The sequence below is a fragment of the Podarcis melisellensis genome (genome assembly GCF_964234715.1).
Source record: "Podarcis melisellensis genome assembly, chromosome: 14".
NCBI classification, from domain to species: Eukaryota; Metazoa; Chordata; class Lepidosauria; order Squamata; family Lacertidae; genus Podarcis; species Podarcis melisellensis.
The window spans coordinates 52,623,053-52,635,106 of NC_138546.1; the positions used below are offsets into that span (position 1 = coordinate 52,623,053).

Here is a 12,054-nt window from a genome sequence, read left to right on the forward strand (position 1 = left end):
GCTTCCTGGCTTTTTTGCTTGTGTGGGCAAATGCACAAAGCTTGTTTATATCAAAGGTTATTGATATGACAATCCAAATGTGGCCCCTCTCTGACTTTCCCAGTCTGTCTTGCTTGAGGTCAAACTGCACTTTTAATTATTTATTTCCACACTTAAGAACTAGATTGCATCATGCTTAGCTTGGAGAAGGGGGACAGTGATTTTAAGGAAGATATAAGGAAGTCAAGAAGTCAAAGCAAGATCAGAACACAGAGCAGTCTTTTTGCAACCTTCTGGTTCCAAAATTAACTTAAGCCAACAAGAAACCCTGACCTGTTAAGGCCATGATAAATATTGTGGTAATCATTACTACCTTGGATTGTGAGACAGTTTATTTGAGATGGTTAGGTAGAACTGAAATGGTTTGCATTAGCGTAAAATAAGAATCAGGACGACTGAGAGCAGGTTTAGGCACCAGTAAAAAATAAAATAAAAAATGGGCCCCTCAACAAGGGCGGAATGGCTAATTTTTATTTTTTTTACAAGGCTATAAAATAAATGTGTAGTTTTATTTTTATGTTAAGAATAGATATGATAATATTTGTACTTGTTGAGAATATTAAGATACTAATGACTAATATCAATAATATCAACCCCCCCATGATTGTAGTCAAACAAACCTTATACTTTAAATGTTAAACTTGTACATGTAACACAACACTATACAACTTTGTTGCATTTACACAGTGTTCACTTAGAAAAACATACAAATGCAACTGTGCATAGTAAGATGTGTCTGGGCTGTCACACTGTCAAAGTGCAGAATCAAATATCTGTATAGAGTTGAAAATGCTTGGTTCACAGCACAGGTTTACAAGAATTTTACTCAGGATTGTGCATGCATTGGACATTAACTGTATATTCTGTTGAGAATTACATAAAACATGCCAGATAGTCAGGCACCAGAAAATTGTACCAGGTCCCCACACCCTGCTCTCATTGGCCCTGATAAAAATGTGCCAGGTATCTACTTGCAATGTTTCTCAACCTTGGGTCCCCAGCTGTTGCTGGACTACAACTCCCATCATCCCTCGCTAGCAGGACCAGTGGTAGGAGATGATGAGAGTTGTCGTCCAACAACAGTTGGGGACCCAAATTTGAGAAACGTTAATAGAGGGATTAATACCCAGTTTATTCTGCAGCCACTGAGCGTGCTCAGTCCTCATTGGACTGTTTTCAGACTGTGTTCTCATTTCTGCTTCTGTAAACCTCAGGTTTCCCTTGGGCCTGGGTGTTCATCAGTTTTGTTGAATTAATTAAACTAAATAGCTTTAATTGGATTTTGAATAAATGTGCAATTAATTGTTACTGGTCTGAATTTTACTTTGTTAATATCTTCCTTAGTGGGTCATGCAAACTGCTATTCTAAATGATGCTTTTATAGGGTTTGATAGGGGGCACTGGGGATGAACCAAAGGGGTGGGAGGGTCGCCCAAAATGAAGTTGGGAACCACTCGTTTAAAACAACTGTGCATTCATAAAATCACATCCAAAGCAAACGGTGCCTTTTAAAAGGGGAGACCGAGGATTATGAGTGGGGTACCCTGCATCTAATGGTGTTGCCTTTGCCTGCTGTCTCTCTCTGCCCCGCTCCCCCCGGGCAGGTGCCTTTGCCAAGGTGAAGGAGAGCCAGAGGATGAGCGACGAGGGGAAGATGGACCAGGAGGAGGCAGACGGGATCCGCAAGCGCTGCCGTGTGGTGGGCTTTGCCTTGCAGGCGGAGATGAACCATTTCCATGAGAGGCGCATCTTGGACTTCAAGAGGATGATGCAGTCATACCTCAAGCAACAGATCATCTTCTACCAGAGAGTCAGTCAGCAGCTGGAGAAGACCTTGCGGATGTATGACAGCCTCTAGTACCTCCTGGCTCTCATTTGCCTGGCAGGAGGATGAGCTGGGCTTGCATTTTCCTCTGTGCCTGGACAAGAGTGCATGAGAAGTGTGCCTTCCTACCATACAGCCAGGCTTGTACTTTTAAGGGGGTTTAGGAATGGGAGGGTGAGGTGGAGGCCTCATTGCCAGGTGGACTTGGGTGCCTTCAAGGCCCCTCATTATGCACACAATCAAAAAGGGAAGCTTGCAGCACCAGCAACCTAACTCCATGTTGTAGCTTCTCTCTTCATCCGAACTGAACAGAGAGGCAAAACGGCATTTCAGCGAACACACCATCCTGTCTTCCTCTGCTCAGGGTTTGCTGGCTTCCCAATCTGCATTGTTTACAGAGGAAGTGAGAAAATATGTTTTGTAGACAAATTGGAAACAGAATTTTTGTCACCTTAGAGTTTATTATTTGTTTTCTGCTGCTTCTCAGGCTTGATCTTCTAGAGTTTTCTCATCCTAATTGTGCCCAGTTCCCCACTGAATTGGTGAATGAGATCAGGGTTGTTTGCTGCTTATCACAACAGTACTTTCTAGATAGGTTGTGGTGAGCTTAAATAAGTGTTTTTTTTTAAAGGCAGAGGGATTGGAATGTAAATTTTGGTGCAACAGAATGGATCTTTTTGGGAAATCACACAAACTCACAAGGTATCAGCACCTTTGTATTTTTTTTCTAAACTGTCCACAGAGATAACTACAGGATTATTATTTTTTGTATTCTAAAATCAAAACAATACTTGGGAACCACAATTTTTATGTTCTGCTTGGTTTGTTACTTAAAGTGTATTTTGGGGCAAAATTCAAAGGGTCCGTTGTATCGTCATTAATTAGTTTTTAAAAATGGGTGCAGGAGCTTTTGTTTCTGGTGAACTGGGGCAAAGGATGGTCTGAAAAAGGCTCAGACATGTTGACATGCTGCGTTGCCTTGGCAGAGGGAGGCTGCACAGGGGGGGGGGGGGAATCCCATTTGACTCTTTGTACTCAGGCTAGTGATATGAAAGGGTGGGTGGCCCCTATTTCTATCCTGCTCTTCCCCCTCACTTCCCAGGAGCTGCCAGCCTGTGGCTGGAAATGCAACCAGCACAAGCCCTGGCTGAGGAGCCTTTGCTCATAGCCTGGGGACGAGACTCGCTCTTGACATCTTGAAGATCATAACGCACTCCCTGAACTCGGGATGTTGAGCCCATTCTGGACAAGCTTCGGAGGGCCACATTACAGGGGTGGGCGGAGCCAAAGGCAACAGTGGGCAGAGGAAACATGAGGCTGGTTTCTACACACTCCTCTTTTATCCTCCACCCAAAGAAGTAAGAGGCAACATGGGAGTTCCAGGATGCAATACATGCAGGAAGGCGGGGGGGGGGAGGGCTAAGAGAAGGGGGCGGGGCTGGGGAGAATCCCATGTGTCAGATAAGTTCCCCACCCACATCAAAGCATGGACATTGATGCACAGGGATTACATGACCCTTTGATTCCCTTCCAACTCTGTATAATTCTATGATTCTGTGAACTTTTTCAGGGTTCCTGAGAGCATGAAATGAGCTGGAGACACACAGTCTGATCTGAGCTTCAGCCGAACACCATGCATGCCTCTCCCTGCCCCCATGTCATCAATGCACATTCTACAGCTTCTAAGAGGCACGTGGACATACTGAAATGCCTTGTAATGAGAAAGGCTTTTGGTCCCTGTGGCCCAGTATTGTGGACTCTCATTGGTAGGGTCTCCATAAGGGCAGTAGCTCCATGGTGGAGTGTCTGCCTTGCCTGTCCAAGGTGCCAGGTTCAATCTCCAGCATCTCCAGGTTGGACCAAGGATGCCTCCTGTCAGAAACCCTGGAGAGCTGCTGCCAATCAGTGTTGGCAATATTGAGCTAGATAGACCAATGGCCTGACTTGGTATAAGGCCATTTCGTATATTCTCATTAAAGAGTGGTCATTTCCAGCTGTCCCACTTGAGAGCGATCTAACTCGGAGAGCCTTTGGCCTTGACAGTGCCTGGGGCTGATGGATTTGAGAGTCACAGGTTCGCTATCCAGATGTGCTTGGACTCAAATCCATCAGTCCCAGCCAGCATGACCAGGGATGACAGGAGTTGTAATTCAGCAGTTACTGGAAGGCTGCAGATTAGCCACCCCTGTTCTAACTGCAAATGATTGAACCTGGGGCTCTGCATGCAGAGCATGTGCTTTATTGCCAGGCGAGATGGTACTCCTGTAACCACCTTTTGCATTTCCTGTGGCTCACCAAGCATAGTCATGCATATTCAAGTGTGTGTTTTCTCACCCTTGCAGAAGCTGTTGCAGCATCTGAATCCTCCCCAAATGTGAATTCTGAGCAGGTGTGGTCAGTAAGAAAGTGGGAGGGGCAGAGAGGGGTGGGGGGAAAGAGGACATATTTGCAAATACTTTGGAAAGGGGAAACAGAGGCAGATAGGTATGTCTGTGTCAACCTTGATTAGCAAGCCTGGACTTGACATGAAGAGATTTCAGAACGGAAAGGATTTGGCAGCAGTGATGGGAGGCCTCCGGCCAGATAGGGGTGCCCTGCAGTTACACCCAGCCGATGAACCAGAGATTCACCTTCCTTGCTGCAGTGGATTGGGAAGCAGGTCCTTGCTGCGGGAACAATAATGTCGAAGTTAAGGAGTGTCCCTGTTTTCATTTGCAAAAAGTTGAAAGTCCGAGTCACATGGGCAGGTGGGGTGGGAGTGGGCGAATGCAGGAAAGGGAGCAACGACGGGAGCAAAGAGCTACGGGTGGAGCGTGACCTCTTGTTATTCAAAGCTACTTCACAATTGTGCCTACAAGACAGGATTCTGAGAAGAGGGGTGGATGTCCATGTCCGTAGGTATAAATTGCTTCCAGGCAGGCGCCTTTCCTTGGCTGATTGGGAGGATGTCAAAGTTAGTGGAGTTAGTTACTGTCAACACTTGCTGGCTGATAGATTGGCCTGGTGCGTGGGCTTTGTTTTCTCAGGGAAATATTGAGAGTAAATTACAGCATAGAAAGGAAACCAGGCCTGGCTTGGACTTACTCCAGAGTTTCTCGCGGTACCAGAATGTTGTTTTAAGCCTTGAGTCAGTAACTCCTGCTGCTGAAAAATGCAGAGAAGCAACAAGTAATTTGCTTACCGATGTTCTTATGTCAGCATTGTGATTTCCATGTCATTTTCATAAACCAGGCAGACCCAATGTGCACCAGTTCTGCAACATGAATTTCCTGTCCCAGTCAAAATACCACACAGCCCTGGCACAGTGCTTATGCCTAGACCTCTGACGCATAAGGCCTCTGGAACAACAAGCTTCCTTCTACTTGTGCTCCTGTTTCAGATCATTTAGCCCGTTCCAAAAGAAGAGTTTCAAACTCCTGCAATCATGAGAACTAGACACTTAAGCCAGCAAACAAACCTCAGATCGTCTCGCACACTTTGGATTCTAAGACAGTGATGGGCAGCCTCTGGCAGAGGCAGATTTAGGTTCAGTTGCACTGGACACAGAATCTCATGGGGCCACAATTATGATGTAGAATGGAAGACTAGAGGCCGGGGTGCCAAATTTTGTCATCGCACACACGGCACCACTGAAATTTGAGACCCCGAGGTCTGCCACTGCCCATGGCTCTTTGGATGTTGCTGCAATGCAACACCCATCGTCCCTCACAAATGTTCCTGGGTTGCTCTGCTACTTTTGCCTGGCATGTGGCCCCTGGAAAGTTGTCCAGAAGGCAGTGTGACCCTCAATCTGATCCCCCACCCCATCCCTGGTATGGGATGATGTTGGTCTCCAGGATCCTCAAGTCTGAGCCAGCATGGGCAATGGTCAGGAATGATGGGAGTCCAACAACACGATGGGTATACAGGGTATTCTGTGTTTTTGTTTCATATGTTTATGTTGTGAACCACCCTGTGATCTTCGGATGAAGGGCGGTATACAAATTTAATAAATAATGACGATGACATTAATGATAATATCTGGAGGGCCAGAGTTCTACTGCCCTGATCCAACCAGTCTTCCAATATAGCGTCCCTTACAGAAGTGTGTGTTTCCAGGGGGGTTGGATTTCTCAGTGGATTTTTGCTAGCAGCAGCAGGGCAGGACCTTGACAACGTCCCCTTCACCTGCTGCGTAACTAAGTAGCTATGAGGAACTTGACAGCTCCACCTCATATTTTAACCCTGCCAGCTGGAAGGCGGGCAGCCATCTCTGATTATGTTCCCTTCCCTGTCCTCCATATCATCAGACCCAGTTTCTGACACGATGGCTGGGATTTTGAGCTGGGATTCACTAAGCTTCATTCACAGAGGTGGAACTTGCGGCCCTCTGGTGTTGTTGAGCTACAACTTCCAACAGCCCCAGCAAGTGTGACCAGTGGTCGGGGCCAATGGGAGCAACATCCAGCAACATTGCGGGGGGCATGCAAGTTGCCCCATATATTCCAGCTCTGCTAACCCTGGAAAGAGAGAGAGAGATGCAGAGCACTGAATCATCACCTACCCCTGACTACAACACGACAACCACTGCTGCAATTTCACCAAGCAACACGCACACAGTCTCGCTCCAGAGAGGTTGACCTGCTCCAGGTTGGAGTTTGCAGAGGACAAGCTTTGATGGAGTCCAGGGTAGTTTGCAGGAGAACAGGACCCTGCAGAGGTGGCATCTAAGAGCAGAAGAGCAGGTGTTGCTCTGGCAATAGACTACAGACGACTTCCCACTTACGTGGGGGTTACGTTTCTGGCCCCCTGTGCAAAAGTGAAAGCATGTAAAGTGGGGAGCATTCTCTAAACAATCTTTAAAAGTCCTCTGCTACTCTCATTTCAATCCATATAAAAAAATACTATATCCAAAAATATCCACAACTCAGATTGAAGCTATAGGGCTGGCCAGAGGCCGGAGGATGTGAGGGACAGTGGCTGCTTCACTAGAGGTGCCAGCTTGTGAGGGTGATGGGGGGGGGCAATCTCTAGAATCCCAACCATGGGAACTTGGCAACTTCATTTAAGGAAAGATTAGAACAATTCATGGAGGTGCTATTATAGGCACCTTCAAATATCTGAACAGCTGTCATATGGATGATGGAGCATGCTTGTTTTCTGCTGCTCCGAAGAGTAGGATGGCTTCCTGACCAAACATCAGGAAGAACTCTCCTTCACTAGAGGTTTTTAAGGAGAGGTTGGATGGTCATCTGCCAGGAATTCTTTAGCTGAGATTCTTGTACTACAGGGGGTTGGACTAGATGAGCCTTGGAAGTCCCTTCCAACTCCAAAGTCTGTGATTTGTTCTCCATCCTCCTAGTCCATTTTCCTTCTGTGATGTGTTTTTTTCTTGTGTGTGTGTGTTTTTTTAAAATTAAGCCTGAGGGTTAGGACCATTAATAATAAAGCAACGTGTAAGTTGCTGTGGGAGCATTTTGGGGCTTAAGAGTGGGATTAATAGTTGATACAATTAATACAGAGTACAAATAAGTAAATAATAAGGCTATCAGTGGCCTTATTATTTAGTCATTGTGGCTAAATGCTACCTCCAGATTTAAATAATGTAAGCACCTAGTAATGTAAGAAGAGCCTGCTGGATCAGGCCAGTGGGACCCTTCTAGTCCAGCATCCTGTTCCCACAGTGGCCAACCAGATAGAATTGGAAGGGAAGCCGAGAGTCATTTTGTTCAACCCCAACTCAGAAATCTCCATGAATTTGTCTAATCCTCTACTGCATTTTGTGGGAGTGAGTTCCATGGTTTAACTCTGCACTGTGCACAGATGGACTTCCTTTTATCTGTCCTGAATCTTCCAGCACTCAGAGGGAGCAGGCTCTGGATACCAGTCTGTGGGGACCTCAGGTGAAGAGGGCCGTTGCCCTGACAGGCTTCTCAGAGGCATCAGGTTAGGAAGTGGGAATGTGTTGGATTTGCTTACAGACTCCATGCTGTTGTTGTGCAAGAGGGCTTAACAACTTGTTTGTGCCACATGTTGGAACCAGACGTTCCGAGTCTGCCTGTCCTCCAGCTCCCTCCCTTCAGATCACATTCTTCCTTTATGACCGAGTCTCGGGGAATCAAACACCCTTTCCCTCCCCTCTTGCTTGCAAGGAGAGGCAAGCAGGAGGAAGCCTATTTTCCTGCTGCTGCTGCTGCTGCTGCTAGTGAAAGAAAGTGAAGCAATAAGAGATGCAGCTCTGGAGACCTTCTCTTAAGAACCAAAGCAGAGCATCTGCTGGATCCGGCCAAAGGGGTCCAGCTGGTCCAGCCTCCTGTTCTCGCAGTGGCCAACCGGATGCCCCCAAGGAAACCTGCAAGTGGGATTTGAGCACAAGAGCAGCCCTCTCCCCTCCTGTGGTCTCCCTGTTGCCCCAGCTTCAAGACGTAGCGCAGACGCCGACTCACAGAGAGACTCACTGACTGGCCAATGAGCTCAAGAGCCCAGACTGCTGAGCTGATATCCCTTAATCATCTATAGAGGGCACTGGGCTGTTGCCATAGCAACTGGCTTAGTTAACATTGCACCTGCTGGCTTATCTGAGACTGGGGTGATTCGTGTCCATGAAAAAACAGCCCTATCCTCTGTGTCCAGCTGCTCCTACATCTCTCTGAGATGTCTGGGATTGAATTTGTGGCCTTTGCACACAGCAGATGCTCTGCCACTGGGCCATGGGCCTCCCCCCAAGTCTTCCTGGGAAAGGGTCACCAGTGTCCCTGCAGTTTGCGATGGTCTTCCAGTGTCATGCAGGTCACAAAGAGATGTTTCCTATTGGCATATATTTTTTTAAAAGAAAGACCCATGAACAATGGGGTTCCACCAGCTGCTCTGCTGCCTGACTGTATTCCTCCTGGTCTCTTCCTTATCAGGTCTGCTTCCCTCCACCTTATCTGTGATGGCCTGGGAATCCGATTCAGAGGCTGAACCGGAAAAATCCCAGCCTGCACAGGAGTTCCTGCCTCCAGGGCTGGCTGAGCTAGGGCAGGGCCTTGATCCTGAAGCGCCTGCTCCTGTGCCGGATCCTCAGGAGCAGGCACCAGGTGAATCAACTCTGGCTCCGGAGGCGATTGAGGATGCATTGCCTACAGGTGCGCCTCTCCCAGCCCTGTCAGGGGAAAGTGAGTCTTCCCCTGGGTCCAGTAACCCACTGGCCTCTCCTGAGCTGCAGAGGCTCAGGGCAGAGAGGCGAAGGGAACTGGTTTCTCCCAGGAGGAGTGCTCGCCTTAAGGCCAGGAGAGGCGGGTCACCTGGGGGCCGGGACCGCCCCTGGCCTCAGAGATGATAAAGGCCAGTCAGCCCGGTCCCAGGTTGTGGGAGCAACGTCGTTGAAGAGCTGTTTTGGCCAGCACCCAGTCCTGTTCCCCCCCCCCTTGCCTGGCTCCTTGCTGTGGACCCCGCTTCGCCCGTGGAGGACTGTCTGCCGACCCTCGACTCAGGTCCTGGACCTCGCCCCACGGTAACCTCCCCCCTGGACTAGCACATTATCATCAATCTTGCTTTTCTACTGCCGGAGGCTGTCACTTTGCTGCAAGACAAGTCCCAAGCAGAGCTGGGCTTTTCCATGGAGGTTCCTGTGGAGTCCTCGAGTGGGGAATGTGGAGCCCTCTGGACATTGTTGGACTACAACAAGGGAGGAGGGAGAAATTAAATTACGTTCACTTTTGAAAGTGAACCTGCCAAAATTGTGTTTTCCAAAACAATATGTGAACCAAAACACAACCACCCTGAGAAAGTTTCCAAATTTTGCAGTGCAGTTTTCCAGCCAAGTTCTGTAGGGCATGTTCCCATTTCAGGTCCTGAAACTGAGTGGATTGGGTAGTAGGGTCTTACTTAACACTGGCAGTGAGACAGGATCCACCTGAGGGCAGAAGGCTGTTAATCTGGTCCTGGTAGGTATTGGGTCGGTTGGGGGGGGGGGGTTCATGTCTGTTAGATGTTCTTGGACCCAGCTAGCACCAGCCCCAGCCAATGGCAGAACCAGCCCAAGACATTTTGGCACCTGAGGCGAACCACAAAATGCCCCCCCCCCGGGAAGGAGTGAGGGCAGATCAGAAACAAGGGGAAAGTAAACCTCTGCATCAGGATCTGCTACCCATGTGGATCCTGTCACCTGAGGAGTCACCACAGCTTGCCTCATGGGTGGCTGGTCCTAGCCAGTGGGCAGGAATGATGGGAGTTGGACTGTTCGTTCCCTCACTTTCTCATTTTGAAATCTTAAATTCAGTTCTCCACATATTTGCAGCAATGTGCAATTTTTTTAAAAAAATACCCCTTGTGAGTGAGACATGGTCTGAATGCACAAGTGTAGCCATATGTCTGTGGAGCTGTATGTGGGTTTCCTCTTATGTAGGATGGCTTCTGAGCATACCAAGGCTGCCCAGAAATGGCATTTTAATAGGGAATTCCTGGCAAGGTTTAACTTCGGGGTGTGGGTGGGTGTTTTTGTTTTGGTCTCTGTAATGGGAAGGAAAAGGGAACTACCTTCTTGAACCTGAGAGCAGAAGAATAGCCTGCTAGATCCAGCCAAAGGGGCCCATCTAGTCCAGTCTCCTCTTTTCTCAGTGGCCAACCAGATGCTTGTGGGAAACCTGCAAGCAAGATTCGAGCACAAGAGCAGCCCTCTCTCCTCCTGTGGTTTCCAGCAGCTAGTATTGTGCAGGTATGAAATATAAATTCTTCACAAACTGATATTGTGTCAGCCTGTGGTAGAAAAATAGCCTATCTGTTCCCTCACCTTCCTGTTTTTTGTTTTTTTTACATTTCAACCCTGAACCCACTTCACTCCCCCCTCTCAGCCTGGCACGGCTTTCAAGGAGTGGCTGGCACAGCAATGAGATTGCTCAGATGGCTCCTGATGCCATCATGCGGCTGGAGTAAAACCTGCCTCTGAGGACTCCGTGCTTTCCCTGCCAGCTACAACAGTTGCCAGCCGCTGCCGCCATATTCCATGCCTTAACAATGGAGGAAAGGCTCTCCCATGCTGCCAAAATCCAGCTGAAAACCAGCTCAGGCCCAAGATCCCAAATGGAATGCCACCCAGACATCGCCAGGAATGGGACACCTGCTGCCAACAGACACTGTATTTTTTGTAAGGGGAGGGGGTAATAAACGCAGAGCACTGAGCAAGCCTGCTTCCATTTAACATTCCTCCCTGTTCTTTGTGGCCTGGCTTTGAAATATGTGTTTGATCCCGATCCCCCCCGTAAGTTCATGCTGTGCTGCAATGACTAAGCAATGCAGGAAAGGAAGGAAGGAAGGAAGGAAGGAAGGAAGGAAGGAAGGAAGGAAGGAAGGAAGGAAGGAAGGAAGGGGTGTGGTGGTTGCATCTTACGGCATTTTTCAGCAATTGTGCTTTATGGAAAAATGGGTTATGCCTACATGGCTGGGTTCAAGAGCTTTGCAGTCCTTGGATTCCACACTGCATTTGGGAAGGAGTTAGTTATTTCTTGCATCATGATCTCCAGGTCCCAGAAGTGAGCTAAACTGAAAGGCAAACTAAAGGCTATTTTTGTTTGCACCACTCTAATTTTTAACCCTGGAACTTTCTCTCTCCCCCCCCCCCCCGCCTTCCTTCTCCGGTAACAGACGTAATGGGTCTGTTAATAATTCAATAAAGCTGACATAGCAGGAGAGAGCTGAAAAGTCCCCATGGCTTTGTGGGAATGTTCAGGGAAGCAAGAGAGGATATATTGTTTAATGATATCCTTCCTAACTTGTGTTAGCTAGTTCTATATTTTAGCAGAGTTTAAACATTCCCCCTTTTTAAATTTGCACAGCAGTTAGCTTGTTGCAGGCTCATCTGAGCCTCTCTAAATAAGATTCCTTGTAAGATCCCTTCTTGTCCCTCTTAAAAAGAATAGACACGACAATCTTATTAAAGTCAATATAAAAGTAGTTTACTCACATTCATTCAGTTTACAGTTGGATCCCAGAAGGCAGACTTAGGTTACAAAACTATATACACATGTGGAACTAACCCATAAGGGAGTTAATTCCTAAGTGACTGCAAACAGACAGTCACTTCTGCTCACATATAGAGAGAAACAAAACTGAGAAGAAGAGAGCAAGAGAAGAACGTGTGCTCCTTCTTGCCCAGATTAGGCCACACCTACTCTCTGGTCACATGCAGAGGAAGTTCGTCCCAGCTCAGGAAGAAACAAGAAGTTTTCTCC

At 47.7% G+C, this 12,054-nt stretch overlaps 1 protein-coding gene across 2 annotated transcripts in view; it reads left to right on the top strand.

Moving 5' to 3' along the window:
• SNX33 (sorting nexin 33) overlaps positions 1–9,179 on the top strand; it is a 47,732-nt gene extending 38,553 nt beyond the window's left edge. The window contains exon 2 of one of the 2 annotated variants that reach the window (XM_081887687.1): positions 8,752–9,179. In XM_081887687.1, coding sequence (XP_081743813.1) covers positions 8,752–9,164 — 413 coding nt within the window. In that variant the 3' untranslated portion in view covers positions 9,165–9,179. Of the gene's footprint in view, positions 1–1,643; positions 2,724–8,751 lie in introns of those variants that run through there. The other variant, XM_081887688.1, reaches the window with a different exon arrangement.
• The last annotated feature ends 2,875 nt before the right edge of the window (positions 9,180–12,054 follow it).